Source organism: Podarcis pityusensis (assembly GCF_964106645.2).
Source record: "Podarcis pityusensis genome assembly, chromosome: 16".
NCBI classification, from domain to species: Eukaryota; Metazoa; Chordata; class Lepidosauria; order Squamata; family Lacertidae; genus Podarcis; species Podarcis pityusensis.
In genome coordinates this window covers 36,293,301-36,318,182 of record NC_138041.1, presented here as the reverse complement: position 1 = coordinate 36,318,182, position 24,882 = coordinate 36,293,301, and the positions used below count along the sequence as shown (strand labels likewise).

General features: G+C 48.0%; 1 protein-coding gene across 1 annotated transcript in view; it reads left to right on the top strand.

Moving 5' to 3' along the window:
- LOC308465277 (transmembrane protein 132C-like) overlaps positions 1-24,882 on the top strand; it is a 280,359-nt gene that overhangs the window by 211,158 nt on the left and 44,319 nt on the right. The window contains exon 5 of the mRNA XM_080985079.1: positions 20,643-20,786. Within this exon, the coding sequence (XP_080841205.1) occupies positions 20,643-20,786 (144 nt within the window). The remainder of the gene's footprint in view (positions 1-20,642; positions 20,787-24,882) is intronic.

Here is a 24,882-nt window from a genome sequence, read left to right as displayed (position 1 = left end):
CCAGAAATATGATTAAATAGATTAATAAAGGGGAGGGTCTTTAATCTTGACTACTTAACCCAGACGGTAACACTTTGACAATTGCTGCATGCTAGTGCTGTAAGAACTTGCTCCTTCTGCCTCAACTGTAGTGTTGCTATCCATGGTCCTTAACCAAATGAACTCTGAATCAGCACCATGGTCCTTGCCCAAGGTCCATACCTTGCCATAGTTCCTAGTATGAAAGGAAGGAAGGAGGGAGAATAAGAAGCTAATAGAACAAGCAGTTGGGGGAGGCCAGGAGTGGGCAGCTGGAGTTGATCTTGATTTGCAGTATGTAGCTAATTCTCGTGTGCTGCAGGCCTTTAATTTTATTTTATTGATTAGCTAATCAATGCATTGTTTAAATGCCAGGCAATTAATCAGCTGGAAATCTTTTAACTGGTTAGCAGCCCTAATAAGGGAAGTAGCAATAATCTTGTGCTTTCCCAGCATGCACTGGGAAATCCATTCTCTTCCGATGATGTCCAGCTGCCGCCATATCTTGAAATGTGTATTCTATTTCTTAGCAAATGGAGGCAACGGGCAAATAATACTTGTCTTTTCACTGAACTATGCCTAATTATATTTAGCGTTACAACTCTTCCAAGCAGAGAGTCCTGAGCTGAAGGGGGGTCAGGGTTGAGATCAAGAAATGGGGTCTTAATCACAATTGAGACACATTGATTATGATGGGTCGGGAGAGAAAAGAGAGGGGAACTTTCCACATTTACAGCTTTTCAGAGGGCGAAAAGAGAAGCAGCCATGTGTGAAGGCGTGCCACAGATTCTATTTCATGTCCTTATTAATTTGCATTTCTCATTACTGCTAGAGCTGGATTATCTAATACAATCATCTTATCAATTTTGTAAAGGATGTTTTTTAGAAAACGATGACTGGAAGAGCTGGAGGCCCCCACACAGTGTAGCTGCCCACATTATACTGCCATAAAGGGGTGGCACATGTAGTGGTGCTCCTTGCCATAGTATGTTTTCCCGTCCCTCAAAGAAAGTTGTGCATTTTTGTTTTTAAAATTAAAGGCGTGCACTCTCAACTGGCTTGATATCATAATGGAATAAGGTGTATTCGTTTCCATTGTCCACACTAAAATTTTGTTTCTTTGCCTCTAAAATGGGCATCCTTTGCCTGATCTGTCTGAAATTTAGCGGTTAGGAAGTCACACCTCTAGGCCATTGCTTGCTCTATCTATCACAGGCATAGCCACACTCGGCCCTCCAGATGTTTTGGGACTACAACTCCCATCATCCCTAGCTAACAGGGCCAGTGGTCAGGGATGATGGGAATTGTAGTCCCAACACATCTGGAGGGCCGAGTTTGCCTATGCCTGATCTATCATCTTTCTTTCTTTCTTTCTTTCTTTCTTTCTTTCTTTCTTTCTTTCTTTCTTTCCAACCACATATACACACAGTTAGATGCAAGGCAAAATCCTAATCATGATCCATTACCTCACATCACAAAAATGTTATTTCAATTTGTTTGCAAGTGTTTTATGTTGCTCTCCTTCATGGGAAAGTGGATATTTTATTTTATTTTTTTAAGTTTCGATAGCTTGCATAATTGAATTTTAGCAATGCAACCGTCATGTGGCACATCAAAAGGAGCCGTCTGTCGACTGCCACTTTTTTTGAGAGTCCGGATGTTAACAGGGTGACCACTTCAAAGGCACTTCAGAAGAGGCATCAAGGATCTTAAAGATAGCTCTGAGGCATCCGAATTGAGGAGTGTGGCGCACTCCCCACACCCCCTGCTGTCTTAGAGATGTCAATGTCTCAGGTCCACCGAAAATGATTGACTGGCATGTATTTTAAGGAAGGCAGGACTGCATGTGCATTTCTAAACACTCCAAAGTGGTGCCAGCAATCCCGATTTTTCTATAAGAAAGGGCTATTTAATTAATGGTTGTCTCTATGCAGAGACTTTAAAACTAAGGCACTGTAATTCATTCAGGGTGAATCAGAGGAGACTCAGGTCCCTGCATCCTGTTCCTTCCACCCACTAACAGAGGCTGGCAGGACTTTGTCTTAAGTCACGTTGTTTAGGAAAGGAACAAGCAGATAGAAGCAAAATTAAATAGGCGGCTTTATAGGCATGGCATCTAGGCATGCTTGGTGACTGATAAAGGAACCAGGTCAACCAATCTCCAACCTGGTGCCCTTTGTCTGTTTAGGACTACAATTCCCATCAGCCATAGCCAGCATGGGCAATAGCTAGGGATGAAGAGAGACACAAAGTCCAAAATATCTGGAGGGCACCTGGTTGAGGAAGCTAAAGCTGTATTGCTTAGGGACCATGCAGAACAGAGGTAAAGGTAAAGGGACCCCTGACCATTAGGTCCAGTCGTGGCTGAATCTGGGGCTGTGGCGTTCATCTCACTTTATTGGCTGAGGGAGCTGGTGTACAGCTTCCGGGTCATGTGGCCAGCATGACTAAGCCGCTTCTGGCGAACCAAAGCAGCACACAGAAATGCCGTTACCTTCCCGCCGGAGTGGTACCTATTGATCTACTTGCACTTTCACATGTTTTTGAACTGCTAGGTGGGCAGTAGCTTGGACCAAGCAACAGGATCTCACCCCGTTGCAGGGATTCAAACTGCCAGCCTTCTGATTGGCAAGTCCTAGGCTCAGTGATTTAGACCACAGCGCCACCCGTGTCCTTATAACAGAGGTAACTAAACTTTTTTTAACCCAGGGGCCACATTCACCCTCAGACATCTCTCTGGGGGGCACATGCAAGTGGTGGGCATGGCCAACCTGCACCCTACCTTCTCACCACGCACACACCGCACACATGGGCAGACAGGTGAAGGGAATGCACAGCCATCCCGCTACAGCTGATCTGTGCAATTCAGCTGAGGAAGGGGGCTGTTGTCCCTTCTCTACTCATCAGATGATCATTCTGATTGCCCAAAGGGCAGGTAACTTCCATCTACACCAGACCACTGGGCCAGGCAGAGAATTTTCAGTCTTTCCACCTATCTCAATGCTGTGCGTACACTTTTCTAATTGCTGCTCCTGTCAAAATGGGTTGGAACTTGGATGAAAGGCAGCAAAATTGACTTGGGGGCTGGATAAGGCCCCTGAGCTAGGATTTTGCCACTCCTGATGCATAACATCATGCATAAAGGCTGGAGAGATGGCAAATTAAAAGGGGATTGCTGCAACCACCGATTAGCAGTTACAGTGAGCCCCTTTAAAGTCCATTTGCAGGAGCAGTTTGAATTTGAACTGTGCCTGCAAAGAAACAAAGCGAGGCTCACAGCGCAGCCTTTTCAGGGCATGCTGTCAATGACCATACTAATCAGGTGATTGTTGTGGAGGGCAACGCCTCTTGGCTTTGTTACAAAGTTAGGTGTCTGGACTTTGTAACAAAGGACCAGTAGCAGCTCTACTAGGGAGATCCCAAAGGGCAGCTGATCATCATAGGGCGCCCTATCAGCTCCTATCAGCTGATTGGCATCTGCTTGCAAAGGAACCATCACTTATCACCATAGCTGTCAACTTTTCCCTTTTCTTGTGAGGAATCCTATTCGGAATAATGGAATTTCCCTTTAAAAAGGGGGAAAGTTGACAGCTATGCTTATCATGCTGGTGGGATATGGTGGGCATGCTTTCAGGGAAACAGACAGAGATGAAATTGGACCTTTGCCAGGCCTAATTAAGTCCACAAGGTAGAAGTTGCCCGCCTCACTTAGGAGAGTATCCTTAAGACAATCCTGTTAAAGTTGGGAATTTCTTACTATACCCATTCTGCAGATTGTGGTGGAAGCAGGATGGCTTTTGTGAGCTTGCCCAGCAGATTAATTCTTGGAGTAAGATGAGTTTTCCTTCACCCACACACGCCCTTACATTTTAGTTTTATAGCTCTGTAGGCTTGTATGTAGCTGTGCTCTGAGTTGCACACCTTGCCACTTAAAAAACACTTGTTTTTCCACAAGTGTTTCTGGCTGTGTTTTCCCTCCCTTCCCTTAGCTCTGGCGCTGAGTGCATACGTGGGAGTGTTCACAAGTCAAGTTGGCCAAAGGGCAATTTTAATCACAGGATTATGTTGATAAACAGAATCCCTTGCCTAACAATGTTCCGCTGCTAATCAGCTGTAATCGCCACTGTGGATAATAACTCTAATCTGTGATTGCAATGTCAGGCTGGCTCGTAATGTGGCTTCACAGTTTCTGAATATGCAATGAAGTCCATGTTGTTGTGAGTTTTGTTATGGAGTTTTGTTCCAGCACCCTACAAACTGTTTCTTCCCTACTCATGCAGCTTTTTAAAAAAACATCTCAAGTCTTCCAAAACAAAGAAAGGCTTCCATATGTAATACTGCGTCCAAAGTTCTCGCTTTTATTTTATTTTAAAGACCAAGTTTCAAGTCCTTAAGATTTAACATATCCATGCCTGAGACTCAAATCAATTTGCTTAAATAGAAATGTGACTGCTTAACTTATGTTAATAATATCGTCATAGTCATGGGGTCTAAATGTTAAAACAGGGCTGGGGAACTTCAGAATCAGGAGTCAAATGCAACCTTCCAAGTCTCTCTCTGTGACCCATGAGTCTTTTCCAACACCATGCCATCTCCCCAGTCATACCCTCTCTCCCAGACCTCACCCGCTTTGCACCCTCCTTGAGTCTTTTTGCCTGTGCTATGACTCTACTGGGATGCGGGTGGCGCTGCTGTGGGTTAAACCACAGAGCCTAGGGCTTGCCGATCAGAAGGTCGGCAGTTCGAATCCCCACGACAGGGTGAGCTCCCATTGCTCGGTCCCTGCTCCTGCCAACCTAGCAGTTCGAAAGTACATCAAAGTGCATGTAGATAAAGAGCTACTGTTCCGGCAGAAAGGTAAACAGCATTTCCGTGCACTGCTCTGGTTCACCAGAAGCGGCTTAGTCATGCTGGCCACATGACCCGGAAGCTGTCTGTGGACAAACACCAGCTCCCTCGGCCTATAGAGTGAGATGAGCATGCAATCCCAGAGTCATCCATGACTGGACCTAACGGTCAGGGGTACCTTTACTTTTATGACTCTACAGTAAATTAGTACTGATACACACAGTGCATAACTAAATGGTAATTTACTCCTACAGGACGCAGTGATGGCCACCAACTTGGATGGCTTTAAAAGAGGGTTAGACAAATTCACAAAGGTAAAAGCTATCAATGGCCTCTAGCCATGATGGTTATGTTCCACCTCCATGGTCAAAGGCAGCAATGCTTATGAACATCAGTTGCTGGAAACCACAGAAGAGTGAGAATGCTGTTGCTCTCAGCTGCTGTTTGCAGGTTTCCCATAGCCTTCTGATTGGCCATTGTGAGAACAGGATGCTGACCTAGATGAGCCTTTTACCTGATCCAGCAAGCTCTTCTTATGTACTTACCAAAGAGATCTAGAACATAAGGGTGTGGTTGTCACTGTAAACACTAGCAGCTTAAACCGCAAGGGATCTTATTTTTTATTTTATTAATAAATGTTATTAAAGTTTGCAAAGAGAAATACAAAGCTTAATGAAATATCTTTTTTCTCCAACATTAAGTAAGATAAAAACATGATGAAAAACAAAAAGAAAGAAGAAAGGTGAATTCTGAAGGCTGCTTCTAGACTTGCGTAGCATGGAGGGAGTGGGGTGGGAAACAGCAGCATAAGAGGACCACAGACTTAAACAGTGCTGCTGAAATGGTTGTAGTCAGATTACTACATCAAGGAGGGAGAGAAAGACCTGCCTGCTATGGAAGGATATAAAATTGCTGTTACCTCTCTGGCATATGGAAGGCAGTTCAGCCTCTCTTGAGAAACTAACAGTGCAATCATGTACATTGGAGTGGTGAACCTCAAGCTCAGGGGCTGAATGTGGCCCTTCATGCCTCTTGGTTTGGCCCTCAGGACTATTTCCCAGGCCACACCCCTCACTGATCCAGCTTTACACCATATTTGAGTGTTTTTGCCTGGCTGTGCTGTGTCATTGAACTCTTGATTGTCCAGGTGGAGGAGACAGAGGAGAGATTGAGTGTGTGTCAAAACTGGCTGTCAGGGGTTCAGGAGCAGAGGCAAGGGCAAGGGAGGAAACAGAGAGCGAGGGGGAGGAGGCAGAAGAAAAGATGAGTGATGACGACGACCCGAGATCTCCGAGTCTTTCCAGTGAATCAGAAGATTCACAGAAAGGAGCACCAGTGGCCAGGGCAAGGGGGGAGCCTAGGGGGACACCCCAGGAAGATAGAGCCAGAGGGGACTCAGAGGGGAGCAGTTGGAAATCGGGACCAGCGTCACCGCCAGAGAGCAGGGAAGAGGAAGAGCGCCAGGGATCAAGCGCTGGCAGCTCACAACAGGGGGGAGGGCACGAGTCAGGGGTGGCCACACCTCCATCGGGGAGCGAGGAAACGGTCAGACGGAAGGTGGAAAGTTGGGCGCGCGCGCCAAGTTCAAATGCACAGGAAGGTGGCGCAGTAGGCAGCCCGGAAAGGGAGCCAGGTCCTAAAGCCCGCCGAAAGGAGGGAGAAGAGTCAGGGGGGTCAGCGTCAGAGGAATCCCGGAAGGAAGAGACCCCGGGGGGCAGAGGGACCCAGAGAAGAACAGTCAGGCGGAAAAGGTGGAGCAAGGCTAGGATATTAAGTTGGTGTACAAGGGGCGGAGACTCAGATGGAGCTTCGCCGATCTAACCATTAGACGTAGGGTTGCACGCAGCAGCTTGAGAATGGAAACTGTAACTCAATAAAGACTTTTATTTAATGATCGCTGGCTAGCGTGATCCTCTGTGAGCTAGGATCTGGAAGCAACTCTGACAGTAAGCTCCATCCCATAAATTGTGGGCATCTACAGCCTCGCGGAGAGGAGAGAAAGCGGGTGCCTACTAGCGAGCTCACGAACGGCAGACAACATGACGGCCGAACAGCAGATAGCGGAACTCAGAGAAGCAGTGTCGCGACTGAATGCCGAGGCTCTTGCATCCAGGAAGAGGGAGGAGGACGCAGCTGCCGCCTACAGGGATCTCCAGGTCAGGTTGGAAGTGCTTACAAAGCAAGGGCAACTGACACCCAAACCGGAGGGGATTGGGTTGGGGAGACGAACAGGCGGTCTGGTCTCTCACTTCGATGGGAATTTGCAACAGTACCCCAACTTTAGAGCAGATGTAATGTGTGCACTGCAACTGCTGAACAAAGACTTTAGAGATGAGCAAGAGAAGGTGGGATTCATCATGTCCCATTTGCATGGAGATGCTAAAGCATGGCTGCGCAATTTGTGGAGAGATAAGGATCCGGCGCTCCAAAATGCAGATGCCTTTATTAAAGCGATGGATGGGTGCTTTTTATCAAGCATTGACGTGGATCTTGCTCGGCAGCAGATACATGGACTGAAGCAAGGGAGGGCCAGCGTAAGGCAGTACCATGCCCGCTTTTTCGCTTTGGTCAGTGCTCTGGAATGGGACAGAGATTCGGCTCCTGTAAGAGACCTGTTTTGGGAGGGATTGCACGGCTCGGTTAAAGATGAAATTGCGAGGGGGGAGAGACCCCGGACCACGCAGGAGATCGTTCAGAGGGCGCTGGCGGTGGGGGTGCGGCTGGAAGAACGTCCGTGGAGCAGTGGCGAAGGGCGTGGAGGGCGCGAACCAGCCAGGGGCTCCTCCTTCCTTCCCAGAGAAGCAGCGCGTGCGCAATCCACGCCTCCGCCAGGAGGAGGAGCGGAACCTATGGAGGTTGGAGGTGCAAGGGCTCAGTCAGCAGCCAGAGCCCTAGCACCGGCACCAGTGAAAGCGAAGCCTCCTAGAGGGAACAGGAAGTGTTACATCTGCGATGATCCACAGCATATGGCGAAAGAGTGTCCCCAGAGGCTCCACAAGCACACTGCAGCCTCAGCAAAGGTAACTGCAGCAACGCAGCAAGGACAACCACAGCAGGGAAACGACGGAGTCTGGTTGGAGGAAGAGGCACTGGGGCCCAGCCAGACGTGTCAGTGAAGCAGTCCCCAGAGATTTTACAGCCCATGGACCCCCTCCCGCCCAAACCAGTAGTGAGGCTCACCGCGTCGCTCCAGCTGCCCAATGGAATCACCATGGACGTGCCAATCACCATTGACTCCGGAAGCAATGCGGACTTTATAGGGCAGGACTTTGTCGACCGGCACGCTATACAGTTGCTGCCTGCCACGCTGCCCCTGCAGGTTGTCACGGTGGATGGCAGGGAGCTGCTAGGGGGGCAAGTGGTGAAGCAGACGCCACCAATGGTGATGCGACTTGGGAATCACAGGGAAATCATCAGCTTCAATGTCACTCAACTATCGGACACGCCCATTGTATTGGGCATGAGTTGGCTGGACAAGCACAGCCCGACGCTGGCTTGGTACCAGAGGCAGCTGACCTTCGGCTCTTCCTTTTGCGCTGAACACTGCATCATGCCCAGGCAGGAAGGAGAGGAAGAGGAGTCACAGCGGCAGCTAGGCACGCTGCAAGCGGTTCCCCACAAGTACGCAGAATTTTTGGAGGTTTTCTGCGAGAAGGAGGCAGACAGGCTACCCCCCCCACAGACCATATGACTGCAAAATTGACCTGCTGCCGGGGGCGGCGCTGCCCAAAGGGAAGCTGTATTCCATGTCTGAGGACGAACTGCAGGAACTCAAAGAGTTCATAGATCATAATTTGGAGCGCGGTTTCATCCGAGAGTCCAAGGCAGCGGGGGGCAGTCCGGTATTCTTTGTTAAGAAGCGGGACACGCCCCGAAAAAGACTTGTAGTGGACTATCGCATCTTGAACAGTGTGACCAAGCCATCGGACTTCCCCATGCCCCGAATCGACAACCTCCTCGCAAAGGTACGGAAGGGCAGAGTGTTCACCAAGTTGGACCTGCGAGGGGCATACAACCTCATTCGCATGCGGGAAGGAGATGAGTGGAAGACAGCCATGTTCACGCCCCTGGGCACCTACGAATATAGAGTTATGCCTTTTGGATTGCAAAATGGCTCCCACGTTTTTCAAGCTTTCATGCATCACGTGTTGGCGGGGCTCCTCTACAAGACGTGCGTCTGTTTCTTGGATGACATCCTGATCTTTTCGGAATCGCAGCAGGAGCATGACAGACACGTCAAGGAAGTGCTGAGCAGGCTACAGCAACATAGGCTTTACGCCAAGCTGGAGAAGTGCCAATTCGACGTGACGGAGGTGGATTTCCTGGGCTACAAGTTGTCTGATAAAGGGCTCGCCATGGACAGCGCCAAGGTCCGAGCAGTGTTGGATTGGAAAAGCCCACGCAACCGGAAGGAGGTCCAACGGTTTGTCGGCTTCGCGAACTTCTATCGCAAGTTTATCAAAGGCTTTGCGATGCAGACAGCGGCCATCACGGACACGCTCAGCTCCAAGAAAAAGAAGTTCATCTGGACAGAGCAGGCGGAGCAGTCCTTTCAGGCACTCAAGCGTCTCTTCGCGTCGGAAGAGCAGCTGCTTCATGTCAACCCCAGCAGGCCGATGAGGGTGGAGACAGACGCTTCAGACAGAGCCGTGGGAGCAGTCCTGCTGCAGAAAGACCCGCAGGGGGTTTGGAGGCCGGGAGCGTTTTACTCAAGGAAGCTCAGCAAGTCCGAACAGAACTACACCATCTGGGACAGGGAGTTGCTGGCCATTCATGCAGCGTTCAAAGCGTGGAGGCACTTCCTGATCGGCGCCAAGCACACGGTGCAGGTCTGCACGGACCACAAGAATCTAGAGCACTGGCGCACGGCACAGTTCCTGAACCAGAGGCAGATACGTTGGGCTGAGTTCTTTGCGAATTTCGACTTCCGAATAGAGTATGTCCCGGGGGACACCAACATCATGGCGGATGCTCTCTCCCGTAAGCCACAGTATCTGGAGGAGGCAACGCCAGCGGCCGCCATGCACATCTTCGCACCGACAGTGTGGGCGTGCGCGGCGGCAACAGTTGACCTGGATGCGGTGCGACGAGCGTTGCAGGATGACTCCTTCGCGCAAGCAAAGATGGCAGAGGTGCACAGGGGCACGGCAGCGACCGACGAGTTCCAGCTGCGAGATGGTTTGCTCATCCGTAAAGGGGCCATCTACGTGCCGGGAGACGAACTTCGCGCCAAGGTACTGCAGCAGCTGCACGACGCGCCCACTGCCGGGCACTTTGGCAAGGAGAAGACGGTGGAATTAGTAGCCAGAGACTTCTGGTGGCCCGGAATGAGAGGGGAAGTCGCGGACTACGTGGCGAGGTGTGACACCTGCCAGAGGGCCAAACCAGTGCACAGACCGCCGGCCGGACTGCTGGAACCGCTGCAAACTCCGTTCGAACCATGGGAGAGAGTGGCCCTGGACTTTGTCACGGATCTGCCCAGCTCGAGGGGCAAGACGGCTGTGCTGGTGGTGGTGGACTTGTTCTCCAAGATGGCACATTTCATTCCGTGTGCGAAGGTGGCCACGGCGGAACAAACCGCCAAACTGTTCATAGACCACGTGTTCAAGGTTCACGGTCTGCCGCGGTCTATTCTGTCCGACCGAGGGCGACAGTTCATCTCGAACTTCTGGCAGAGGCTGATGGGCTTCCTGAACGTCAAGATCAACCTGGCGTCGGCTAGACACCCGCAGACCAACGGGCAAGCGGAGCGGGTCAATGCCATCATGCAGCAGTACCTGAGATGTTATGCGAATCAGCAGCCTGCGACGTGGGTGGATTACCTGCCTCTCGCCGAGTTCGCCTACAACAACACGAAGCACGTGTCCACGGGGGTCACGCCGTTCTTCGCCAACAACGGGAGGCACCCCAGAACCTTCCCAGGACTGGAAAGAATGGGGGAGGGGGAGCCGCAGACAGCAGATGCGTTCGCGTCGGAGTTGCAGGAGGTCCACGATCAGCTGCGGCGGCACCTGGAGCTGGCTAAACACGCATACAAGGTACAAGCGGACAAACACAGAAGGGTTGGCGAAGAGATCCATGTGGGAGACTGGGTCTGGTTAGCAGCCCACGCAGTGCCGGCCAGGTCGTTGGCGAAGAAGAAACTAGGGCATAAACAACTGGGGCCCTACCAAGTCGAAGAACAGGTCAACCCGGTGGCTTTCAGGCTGGCTCTTCCGGAGGGTTCCAGAATGCATCCGGTGTTCCACAGATCGGTGCTCACTCCCTACAAGGCACCTCACAGGTTTCAGGAACCAGGAACGGCACCGGGTCCGCTCCGAGAGAGAACCGGGCAAGGGGGAGTGGCACAGGAGGAGCGCTTCAACGAAGTCACGGAGATTTTGGACTCCAGATGGGGGGAAGAGGGGATAGAATACCTTCTCGCCAAGGAGGGCACCCCGGCCAGTGCCAACAGCTGGGTGCCGGGCTACGCTTTAGACGAACCTCTGCTCAAAGAAGAGTTTCATGCCCTCTTCCCACATAGGCCAATGCCAGCAGACTTTTTCGACGACTGGCTTTTCACGCCCACGCTTTCAGCCAGCACGTTCCGGGGGTTCGACTCGGACGAGGAACCGACACGAGACGCCCGTTCCCCGGAGGGGTCACCCTCGGGATCTGCTTCAGAACCCTCGTATTGGTGGGATGATCGACCAGAGGAGCAGTTCCGCAGAAGGTGGCTGGAGGGTCCAGGACGAGCAACGTCTCCAGAAGGCAACGAGGGAGAGACGGACATGGACGTTTTCGGGGACGACCCGGGTTTCGAGCACGGCGGCACAGAGATGGAAGCGGAGGTGACCGTCGTCAACGAGAGCAGGGAGGAAGAACCGGAAGACTGCGGATGGCGGCCCGCCACGGGAAGCGAACTGTATCCGACATTCGTTCCCCTGACACGGCAGCACCCAGATCCTGCACCGGAAGGAGGGGAGGGGGGAAGAGGGGGCTTCGAGGGGGGGATGGATGTCAGGGGTTCAGGAGCAGAGGCAAGGGCAAGGGAGGAAACAGAGAGCGAGGGGGAGGAGGCAGAAGAAAAGATGAGTGATGACGACGACCCGAGATCTCCGAGTCTTTCCAGTGAATCAGAAGATTCACAGAAAGGAGCACCAGTGGCCAGGGCAAGGGGGGAGCCTAGGGGGACACCCCAGGAAGATAGAGCCAGAGGGGACTCAGAGGGGAGCAGTTGGAAATCGGGACCAGCGTCACCGCCAGAGAGCAGGGAAGAGGAAGAGCGCCAGGGATCAAGCGCTGGCAGCTCACAACAGGGGGGAGGGCACGAGTCAGGGGTGGCCACACCTCCATCGGGGAGCGAGGAAACGGTCAGACGGAAGGTGGAAAGTTGGGCGCGCGCGCCAAGTTCAAATGCACAGGAAGGTGGCGCAGTAGGCAGCCCGGAAAGGGAGCCAGGTCCTAAAGCCCGCCGAAAGGAGGGAGAAGAGTCAGGGGGGTCAGCGTCAGAGGAATCCCGGAAGGAAGAGACCCCGGGGGGCAGAGGGACCCAGAGAAGAACAGTCAGGCGGAAAAGGTGGAGCAAGGCTAGGATATTAAGTTGGTGTACAAGGGGCGGAGACTCAGATGGAGCTTCGCCGATCTAACCATTAGACGTAGGGTTGCACGCAGCAGCTTGAGAATGGAAACTGTAACTCAATAAAGACTTTTATTTAATGATCGCTGGCTAGCGTGATCCTCTGTGAGCTAGGATCTGGAAGCAACTCTGACACTGGCCTACTGTGCAAAGGCAATAATTGCATTCATAGTGGAACCTTGGTTCTCGAACAGCTTAGTTGATGAACAAATCGGCTCCTGAACACTGAAATCCCAGCAGTAAGTGTTCCAGTTTTCAAAGTTTTTTGGAAGCCAAATGTCTGATGCGGCTGTCAGCTATGGTTTTCAGGGTGCCTGCACCAATCGGAAGCCATGCCTTGGTTTACAAACGTTTCGGGGGTCAAATGGACTTCTGGGATAGATTGAGTTCAAGAACCAAGGTTCCACTGCATTTCTTTACTTACTTTTGCCTTGGTCCCTGCCTACTGCTGTCATGTGGCCCTCAGAAATTTGCTTAGATGGAATGTGGCCCTCAGCCTGAAAACGTTTCTCCACTCCTGTTGTCTCTACCCATATGTATCCCCCATTCAGTTCAATGGGATTTACTGCCAGCCTCTCAGGTAAGCATGTCTAGGCTTGCAGCCTAAAAGGCTAGCACAAAATGAGATCTTTAACAAAATGAGAACTTTGTAGTTGGGGGAATAATTAATTTTTGAGTTAGAGAGAAGCAGGGAAATTTCTAGGATCTGTGATGAAATCAGAAGCTCTTTGGGAGTTTGGTTGAAAATGCAACCCATCAATCACTTTTTAAACTCTGCCTCTCCTGCGTGGGATTAAATGGGGGGGGGGGGAGTTTCTGTGCTTGTACCACCAATTCATTGTGCCTATCAAGTCATTAGAGAAACAAGCAAGAAAAATGCTTTTTAATGTTGTTGCCTGTTAATTATCTATTTACATGAAGTAATTATGCTCCCCTTTGTATACTGGGAGTGTTTGGGAATTAATTAATTCCTGTCTGTTTGCAGCAGAAAAAGAAGCAGCTTTACCTGCACTTGAAACTTTATCATCTCAACTCTTCAGATTTCTAGTCAGCTATACAGACCCTAGAAAATGAAGGTCCCTTGGTCAAAGAATTGGCAAAAGACTTCTATGTAAATATAAAGTCAAGTCACTTTCCTTCTTTCTCCTGCTCTTTGCTTTCTGTTCTGTAGTCCTTCCTGAAGGTAAAGGTAAAGTAAAGGACCCCTGACAGTTAAGTCCAGTCACAAGCAACTCTGGGGTTGTGGTGCTCATCTCACTTTACTGGCCGAGGGAGCTGACGTTTGTCCGCAGACAGTTTTTCTGGGTCATGTGGCCAGCATGACTAAGCTGCTTCTGGCGAAACCAGAGCAGCACACAGAAATGCCGTTTATCTTCCTGCCAGAGTGGTACCTATTTATCTACAGTGGTACCTCGGGTTACATACGCTTCAGGTTACATACACTTCAGGTTACAGACTCCACTAACCCAGAAATAGTACCTTGGGTTAAGAACTTTGCTTCAGAATGAGAACAGAAATCATGTTCCGGCAGCGCAGCAGCAGTGGAAGGCCCTATTAGCTAAAGTGGTGCTTCAGGTTAAGAACAGTTTCAGGTTAAGTACGGACCTCCGGAATGAATTAAGTTCTTAGCCCGAGGTACCACTGTACTTTCACTTTGACGTGCTTTCGAACTGCTAGGTTGGCAGGAGCAGGGACCGAGCAACGGGAGCTCACCCCATTGCAGGGATTCGAACCTCCGACCTTCCGATTGGCAAGCCCTAGGCTCAGTGGCAAGCGCCACCCAAGCAAGATGCAAACTCTCCTGTGTTATGATAGTGCCTTGTGGTAGGAACCAAGGTTTCCACATCTCATCGCATGGAGGGAAGCAGTTCTGTGGGGAGTAACAGATCAGGGATGGAAACGGAGAGCAGCATCCACTTTTATGTTATCATTCTAAGAGCAAAACAAATCAAGTCCCTTGTGGCACACTCCAGTCTTACTTTGGTCACCAAAACAATATCCATAGGTACCTGCATAACTCCCTCAGATGGCAGTGTGTTTGCCAATGATTCCTATGGCACCCATGAAAGGTGCCAGTGAATACCCCTTTAGAAATCCACAATCAATGAGTGACAGCTTCCTCTTTCTACTCATCTCCTGCGTTGAACATGCCAACATTCCATTGCATGGAAGAATTGAATGCCTACTGTCCCTCTCATTCTGAACAGAGGAGGAGCATGAAGAGCTTCTCCCTGTGGCTGCTGATGTAAGTGCCCTTTCTTCCATCGATGGGAGACACACCCGAGCCATGTTGTAGTTCTCTTTTTCCGCTCTTTTAGATATGGCAGCCATTTCATGGTATGTCATGTCATCATGACAGCCATTTTGTGACTGCTGCCCATGACATTTGTTCAAAATTCCAAATGTGTTCACTGGCCCTCAAAGGTTGGTGGTTCCTGATTTACAAAACTAGATGAAGCAAATATTACAGCTAGGTCCTATGTGAGTTTCCTTGTCCTTTGATCTCTCCCTTTTCAGTTGGTTCCTGTTTCCCATTGGTGCTTACTTCCTCCATCCACCCATTATTGTCAACCCCTCCCCTCCCCATTTAGTAACATAATAATAATTTTTTATTTATACCCCGCATATCTCGCTGGGTTTCCTCAGCCACTCTGGGCAGCTGCCAACAGAATTTTAAAAATAGAATCAAACATTAAAAACTTCCCTAAACAGGGCTGCCTACAGATGTCTTCTAAAAGTCAGATAGTTGTTTATCTCCTTGACATCTAATGGGAGGGCGTTCCACAGGGCGGGTGCCACCACCAAGAAGGCCCTATGCCTGGTTCCCTGTAACCTCAATTCTCACAGTGAGGGAACCACCAGAAGGTCCTTGGAGCTGGACCTCAGTGTCTGGGCAGAATGATGGGGGTGGAGATGCTCCTTCAGGTATTCTGGGCCGAGGCTGTTTATACCATCATCACGAATGCAGAAATCTTTGTGAAAGTACAAGACCTCTCTGCAGAGGGGAAGGGTCGTGGAGAAGTCCACTTGCACCAGGAAGTGATCCAACCATGGCACTTCTTTTAGAAAGTCCTTTCTTTTGTCTACCCTGAATCTTCCAGCATTCAGGTTCATTGGCTATCCACAAGTTATAGTGTTTTGAGAGAGATACTAAAGCATTTCTCTATCCAGTTTTCCCACACTTCTTTCAAGTTGCTTCTTCCTCCCAAGCTACCTACTTGATTCTGTCTCACGGTCTCTGGTGCCATTTGACTAATGGGAATGCATGTTACACAGACCTGTGATTCCCAGCAGCACACATGGAGGTGGAAAATACATTTCTCTGAATCCAACAGTTGCACCCCTATGATTTATGAACTTGGACAGTTCCTAGGCTAATAAATCACAATTGATTTTGACAGAGATGAACTATTAGCCTCCCACTCCTGTATTCTGGTTGAGCTAGCACAATAGTTACCCATCCCAGACTAATGTCAGTCATCTGTAATGATGCTAATGGTACCTGTTAGATGCCTTTTAATGAATGCTCCTGAAGCTGGCTATTCTTGCAGTTTTAGATGCTGGTTTATGTGGGAGTATTTGGGGGCTGGGATATAAAAATTCAGCAAGCCATTAGCACAACAAGCCATGCCTTTGATTTCTTTCCTCCCAGATGTAGGTCCCCAAAGTAATTAATCAAAATAAATCCATTCATATGCAGGTTTTCTGTAATGAAACCATTAGCCAAGGGCAGGGGATTGAAGTGTCTTAATTACAGATACGATAAAAGACAAGTAGACCATTTTGCATCCATGAGTCGGAATGAACCAGTGAAATTCCATAAGTTAGTCCATAGCTTTGTAATACCCATTCGTAAACTCGCCAAAAGTCCTGGAATAGGAAAGAGAGATGGTTCACAGTGCAAACCTTGGTATAGCTACTCAGGAAAAAAAGGCCCATTGAGAGGCACCTGCTTCCAGAGAAATCTGCAGCACAGATGGGGGAAATCTGACCCGGGAGCCATATGTGGCCCTCCAGCCCTCTCTATCTGGCCCTCAAAACTCTCCCCAGGCCACACCATCTCTCCTCAGGCCACAGTCCCCCACTGGCCTTGATTCACAACCTCACTGAGAGCCTTTACCTGACTAGAATGTATCATCAATCTATGGAAATGCTTCTTGTTTGTCTTGGCAGAGGATAGAGAGAAGTGTTTGCAGAAACTGGCCAACTGTACAGAGGTAGCATTTGCATGAATAGCTCCACCCACTTTTGCCACTGGCATGTGGTCCCTGGAAAGTTGCCCAGAACAGAATGTGGCCCTTGGGCTGAAAGACAGTCCCCCCCCCAACTCAGCTGTAACTGTACAGTGGTTAAGTGGGAGGGGTGTGGAGATGGCAGAAGAAGGGGCTGGTTATTTCAGGACAAAGTGAGCTTAAGAAGCCCAATGCCAAGTGGTGTTGAAATGGAGGGTATACGTACAGTGTTTCCTTCATGCTCTGGCTGCAAACCCACTCCAAACCAAATCCATTTGGGCATGCAGGAAGCACAGACATGTGTGCTGCCGTTGGTGGGTCCCCTAAAAGGCAGCATGCAAATATATATTTAATAATTATAATAAGAATAGACTAGAATCATAATATCAGCATATACAATCATGGTAGGTGGGAACATCGCTGGAAATGGGCAGAGGTTGCAGTTTTATTATAGTGCATGACAATGTTTGAATAAGATATCCTAGCTTTTGGTATAAATGATAGCCAAAGGGCAACTTCACCTGAGATGACCTCATTTCCCACCTCAACTGTTTCATTTTTTTTTTTTTCTTTTCTTCCTCAGTGGAAGGAATCAAACTGGCAGCAAAGCATCTGAAGATGGGGGGGTGGGGGTTAGAGGGGAGGGTACGGCTTTCAAACAATTGGAAATGAAGCAACGGGTACCTTTGGACATTCTTTGATCCATATTTAAGTCGACAACAAACAAAAAATCCCTTCTTTTTGACCTCTGTTGCTGCTTTTGCAAAATGTTCCAGTCATTTTCTAGGGCTGCAAGTTGAAAATGTGCATCCGGCAAACTTTGAAGTTCTTTGCAAAAGGGAGACCAGGATATGGGGTTCAACAAAGATAAAACTACATGAAAAAGCAACCTGCTTTTCATTTAGATCAGAACTCCTTTGAAAGAAACGGTGTTCACGAAGAGCTGCCTTTCAGGTTTTGGAGGTCTTTTCTCGCTTTTGCCTGGGCAGTTTCAACTGGGGAATTAGTCTAGGTCCAGGGTGGCCAAAGTGGTAGCCCTCAAGATGTTGTGGACTGCAACTCCTGTCGTTCCTGACCATTGCTCATGCTGGCTGAGGCTGGTGGGAGCTGGAATCCAACATCTAGAAGGCCAAACATTTCCCCATCCCTGCCTTAAAGTGACGCTGTCCATGGTGCTTCCTAGAGTTTCTAGCCAAGACCAGGGGTAGGCAACCTAAGGCCCGGGGGGCAGATGTGGCCCAATCACCTTCTCAATCCGGCCCGTGGATGGTCCAGGAATCAGCATGTTTTTACATGAGTAGAATGGGTCCTTTTATTTAAAATGCATCTCTGGGTGATTGTGGGGCCTGCCTGGTGTTTTTACCTGAGATGAATGTGTGCTTTTATTTAAAATGCACCTCTGGGTTATTTGTGGGGCATAGGAATTCGTTCATTTCCCCCCAAAAAATATAGTCTGGCCCACCACATGGTCTGAGGGACGGTGGACCGGCCCATGGCTGAAAAAGGTTGCTGACCCCTGGGTTAGAGATAGGGAAGCTCACTGAAGGTTCCCTCTGAGCAGCTCAACATTTATGTGGTTTATGCAAAACGTTTTCTGAAACCAATCTCATGGCTCCCCAAAATCTCACACTTCCCTCTTTACCAGAGGTTGCAGGGACGGAGAGTAGAAGCAGCACTGGGGTGGAGAGCCTACTGCCCTCCAGATGTTGTTGGGCTCCCAACTCCCATCAACCCTGGGCAGCACAGCCAATGGTCAGGGATGATGGGACTTGTAATGCTTAGTATATTTTTTTGGTTGCTATTTTGTTAATGTTCTTAATATTGTTTTAGAAATTATAAATGCTGTATTGATTTGTTAATCAAATAATGTGACTTTGCTTTAATGGTGATGTTTAGCTTATGTATTAGTTGTTGCTTTGTTTACAGTGTTTTATATTGTAATTGTTTCACTGGTTATTTCATCTGTGATTAATGCTATATTTGTGATGTTCTATTATGTTGCTGCTTTGGAATTCATTTGAAATATACAGTATTTTTCTGTTTATAAGATGAGGCTTTTTTACTCAAAAATAATGTAAAAAATTGGGGGTTGTCTTATCCGCGGATAATGCAGAGGGGGGACGAGTGATTGGTTGCTGCTGCGAGCAGGAGCTTGTCTGTGGCGATTGGGTGGGTGATGGTGGCTGTGGCAAGGGCTGCTTTGGATTGGCTACTGCTGTGGCAATTGGGTGTGCGATTGCCGGCTGCTGGCGGTGAGCGGGCAGACAGCTGGTGGCATCAGTGGCACGCACGATTTTCAACGCATTTCACTCGTGTGAGTGATTTTCGGCAATCCTCCCCCCAAAAAGCTCAACAATTCTGGGCCATCTCCCCCCATTTTCTTAAATCTGGGTCTCCCAAACTAGGGGTAGTCTTATACATGGGGGCATGTTATACATGGAAAAATACGGTAATCAATCGATCAGTCATGAGATCTCAGGTGGCCCCTTCCAACTGTTGCTCCCTGATTTCCATTTATTTATTTATTTTCCTGCCACCCACACAAAGCTGCAGTCCCATCTGAAGGCAGCCCTGTGCAGGGAAGTTTTTAATGGTTGATATTTTGTTTTCCTGTATTTTTATTATTTTGTTGAAAGCCACCCAGGGGGACTGGAGCAACCCAGCCAGATGGGTGAATAATAATAATAATAATAATAATAATAATAATAATAATAATAAGTTGCAGGTCTGCTGTACTGACTGCCTATACCAGTTGCTGAGAATCATGACTGAGAGAGTGCTAATGTGCTTGTGATCTGCTTGTGGACCTTCTGGCAACGTCTGACTGGCTACCATGGCAAACAGGATGCTGGATCGGGTGGACCTCTGGCCTGATCCAGTATGGCTCCTTATATTCCTGTGATATCACCGTCAGAGTCGTATGGCCTGTGTGCTTGCTTCTGCGCCTGCTAGTATGAACTTAGCATGCAAAACCTAAAAGAGTTCTGCAAGATCAGGCCAGAGGACGACCTGATCCAGCATCCCGTTTGCCACAGTGTTCAGTCACGTACCTCTGGAAGCAGAGCATGAAAGCAAAAGCCAGATCCTGATGCTCCCCCTCACCCAGCAACTGCTGTTTCATAGCATTTATTGCATTCATATCTCACCTTTTCACCAATGAGGTCAAGGTGATGTATATGGTGTCCCGTCCCCCCATTTCATCCCCACACTACCCTATGAGGTAGGTTAGATTGAGAGGCAGTGACTGGCCCAAGAACACTCAGGGAGCTTCATGGCTGTGTGGGGGTTTGGACCAAGGTCTCCCAGGTCCTAATTCAATACTTTAACCATTACACCACACTGGCTCCCAGTTACCAGTGTCCACCTTGCCTTTGAACATGGTGGGGGTCGTTTCATTTCATCTTCTTGGCCATTGGTGCACCGCTTGTGCTCCTTGAATTTGTTTAATCCCCTTTAAAGTCATCTACGATAGGGAGCCAACCCTGTGGCAACAAGCTCCATAAATCCATAGTACACACAAGAACATTAGCGATACAATACATATTCATTGGTTAAGTCTGGAAGGTGTAGAGCAGCCTTTCTCAACTTGTGGGTCCCCAGATGTTGTTGAACTACAACTCCCATCACCCCTAGCTAGCAAGGCCAGAGCTCAGGGATGATGGGAGTTGTAGTCCAACAACATCTGGGGACCCACAGGTTGAGAACCGCTGGTGTAGAGGATCCTTCCCCTACCTGGTTCCTTCCAGATGTCCTAGGACAGCAGGATCTAATAGTCAATGGTGGGGGGGGGGCTGTTGCCCAACAGCACTGAGAAAGCACCAGGATGGGCAAGGCAGCTGTAGAACTTCATTTCAGGTTTCCTCGTTATCTCAAGAGCTCCGCTGAAGCAAAGCAATGGCAGCAATCCTTTGTTGTTTGCACTGCAGGACACAGAGATCCTGAACACTGCGATCCTCACAGGGAAGACAGTTGCGGTCCCCATCAAAGTGGTGTCGATTGAAGAGAACAGTGCTGTGACGGACATCTCCGAATCCGTGGAATGCAAGTCCTCTGCTGAAGATGTCGTCAAAGTAAGTGGCAGGATCATCACCCCACCACCACTAGTGGGCTTGAAATGTGCATCTCCCAGGGGCTGAACCGGCTTCTTGAGCTATTGGATCTTCATGATCCACAAGCCGTCTTGGGTCAATAACTTTGTAGTGGCTCTTTGTCTTAACTTTATTTCTTTGTTTGTTTCTTGCATTTATATCCCAACTCTTCTCCAAGGAGCTCAAGGTGGTGTCAGTGGTTCTTCCCTCACCCCTCACTGAATTCCCACAACAATCCTATGAAACAGGTTAAGCTAAGAGGCAGTAACTGGCCCCAGGTCATCCGAGTGTGTATTTGACTCCTGGTCTCCCAAGTCCCTAGTCCAATGCTGTAACCGCTATACCACACCAGCTGACTCTCCACTGTGTTTGGGCACTGACACTTTTTCTCCTTATGTATGCTTTTGTGTGATCTCAGGCATTGCCTGCATTTTCAGTGGGTGAACAGCAAGCCAAAGGGTGTCCTAAAGCAGGCATGGGCAGTCTCCAGACTTGAAACATCTATATGTATATTTACTAGAGCCCAGTGGTCCATCAGCCAGAGCCCAGCACAAAGCAGTGGCCAGGGGAGTGGCTGGAGTCAGGTACAGGCTCAACCAGCACATCACTCTAAGCCAACCATGGCTTAATTCTGGACCCTGTGGCCCTCTGGATATTGTGGGACTTTAACTCCTTTCTGCTCCAGCCAGCATGGTCAATGGTCAGGGATAATGAGAGCTGTAGTCCAGCAACACCTTCAGTCATCTAGTAAACAAGTCAAGTTATTTGGACCTCTTTTTTTAAAAATAATAATAATATTTATTGCTTTTCCGACAATTCAAACACACACAAAAATAAGAAGAAAAAAAGAACAACACAACACAATACAAAAACACTACACAACCCACTAAACTAACAGAACAAAAACAATTTAAAAAAATCAAACAATTTCCGTATCTTATCTTTCATTCACTTATTTCAGTGACCTCCTCACACCTCCCTTTTTGTATTCCACTTCTGTTAATTGTTTCAGCAATTCCTTTCCATCTTCCTCTGCTTTCTATCTTTTAATTATCTTAACAAATTCTAACCTTATTTTTCCCTTTAGTACTCTATTAATCTATTTATACTTAATTCCTTATAACATTTCTACTAAAGCCATATAATTTCATTCCAACATTTTTCTAACATTCATTAATTTTACAGTATTTCTGTAAATAGTCTTTAAACTTTTTCCAGTCTTCTTCCACTGACTCTTCTCCCTGGTCTCGGATTCTGCCAGTCATCTCCGCCAGTTCCATATAGTCCATCAACTTCATCTGCCATTCTTCCCGGGTGGGTAAATCTTGTGTCTTCCAATACTTCGCGATGAGTATTCTTGCTGCTGTTGTTGCATACATAAAAAAAGTTCTATCCTTCTTTGGCACCAATTGGCCGACCATGCCCAGGAGAAAGGCCTCTGGTTTCTTCAAGAAGGTATATTTGAATACCTTTTTCATTTCATTATAAATCATCTCCCAGAATGTCTTAATCCTTGGGCATGTCCACCAAAGGTGAAAGAATGTACCTTCAGTCTCATTACATTTCCAACATTTATTGTCGGGCAAATGGTAAATTTTTGCAAGCTTGACTGGTGTCATGTGCCACCTATAAATCATTTTCATTAAATTTTCTCTTAAGACATTACATGCCGTGAATTTCATACCTGTGGTCCATAACTGTTCCCAGTCAGCCATCATTATGTTATGTCCAACATCTTGTGCCCATTTAATCATAACTGATTTCACCATTTCATCCTGAGTGTTCCATTTCAACAGCAAGTTATACATTCTTGACAAGTTCTTGGTTTTTGGATCTAACAATTCTGTTTCCAATTTTGATTTTTCCACCTGGAAGCCAACTTTTTTGTCCAAATTGTATGCCTCCATTATTTGATAATAATGGAGCCAATCTCGCACTCTGCTTTTCAATTTTTCAAAGCTCTGCAATTTTAATCTGTCTCCATCTTGTTCCAAAATTTCCCAATATTTCGGCCATTTGGCCTCCATATTGAGTTTTTTCTGTGCCTTCGCTTCCATTGGTGACAACCATCTTGGGGTTTTCTTTTCTAGCAAATCCTTATATCTTATCCAGACATTAAACAATGCTTTTCTAACAATATGGTTTTTAAACGCTTTATGTACTTTTACCTTATCATACCACAAGTATGCATGCCAACTGAATACATTATTAAAACCTTCTAGATCCAACACGTCAGTATTTTCCAGAAGCAGCCATTCTCTCAGCCAGCAAAAAGCAGCTGATTCATAATAAAGTTTAAGGTCTGGCAGGGCAAATCCACCTCTTTCTTTGGCATCAGTTAGTATCTTATATTTTATTCGAGGCTTTTTGCCCTGCCAAACAAATCTAGAAATATCTTTTTGCCACTTCTTGAAACAGTCCATCTTATCCAAAATTTGCAATGTTTGAAACAAAAACAACATCCTTGGCAGCACATTCATTTTTATCACAGCAATTCGGCCTAACAATGATAACTTCAAATTTGTCCATATTTCTAGATCCTTTTTCACTTCAATCCAACATTTTTCATAATTATCCTTAAATACAGTGGTACCTCGCAAGACAAATGCCTCGCAAGACGAAAAACGCGCAAGACGAAAGAGTTTTCCGTTTTTTGAGTCGTTCCGCAAGACGAATTTCCCTATAGGCTTGCTTCGCAAGACGAAACGTCTTGCGAGTTCTTGCGAGTTTGTTTCCTTTTTCTTAAAGCCGCTAAGCCGTTAATAGCCGCTAAGCCGCTAATAGCCGTGCTTCGCAAGATGAAAAAACCGCAAGACGAAGAGACTCGCGGAACGGATTAATTTCATCTTGCGAGGCACCACTGTAAATTCACATTTTTAGCAGTCATGTTAACCCCTAAATATTTCACTTTCTTAACCAATGTTAGTCCTAACATTAACCAATGTTAGTTATTTGGACCTTAAAGGTAAAGGGATTCCTGACCATTAGGTCCAGTCGTGACTGACTCTGGGGTTGCAGCGCTCATCTCACTTTATTGGCCGAGGGAGCCGGCGTACACTACTGATATCCAAAACCAGACTGGGCAAGGGCAAAGAGATTCATTCTGACCCCAAAGGAAGACAAGGAACCTCGGAAGCTTCCTTACACTGAGCCAGGTCACTGGTCCATCTTGTACTGGCAGCAGCTCACCAGGCTCCCAGATGGGGGTCCTTCCCAGCCCTACCTGGAAATGCTGGGGATTAAACCCAGTACCTTTGACATGCAAAGCTTGTACCCCGAGCCACGGTTCTTTCCCTAAAAATAAAGTAGGGTTCCAGGCCTCATCATTCTGAACAAAGGGCTGAGTCAAGTCAGAATGTAGGGAATTGCCTTATTCAGAGTCAGACCCATCTAGCTCAAGGTTGTTCATGGTGGCTTTCCAGAGTTTCAAACCACAGTCTCTCTCGGTCCTACCTGCAAATGCTGGGAAATGAATATTGGACCTTCCTCATGCAAGGCAGATGCTTTTCTGCTAAGCTACGACCCATCCCATGGAGTAGCAAGGAAAGAAGCGGAAAATTTGACAGCCAGATTTGCTGGTCGGCTCTTAGATGGCAGAGGGAGCGACTAGAGCCTTGCCGCCTTCCCCCATTTGCTTCTCTAAGTGGCTTTCCAACAAAACCAGTCCCATAAAGTATTTCTTTGATCAATAGGTTGGTAATACTACCCTCCCCGCACCCCCTCCAGCAATAAAAGTTACACGACTCAGCAGGTAACTGATGTCCCTGCTTGATCTGCCAACTGTCTCCCCCCAACTTCGGCTTCCGCCCTTGACAGCCCCATCGCTCCTTTGCGCCTAGATTTACGTGTGCCTTCACTAGCTATAAACATGCTAGACCTCCAAATGATGGCTCTAACCTTTTAAAAGTGGACCAAAATATATTTACAGTGGCACTAAAACATGACTAAGAGCCGAATCTTGCTTGCTAAGCACGGTTCCACCAAGAAGATCTCTCTGTGTCTGTTAATAATGGCTGCCCCCTGACCCTGACAGCAGACCTCTCTTCACTTGCTGAGAGCCTAGGCAGGGCTTGCCTTC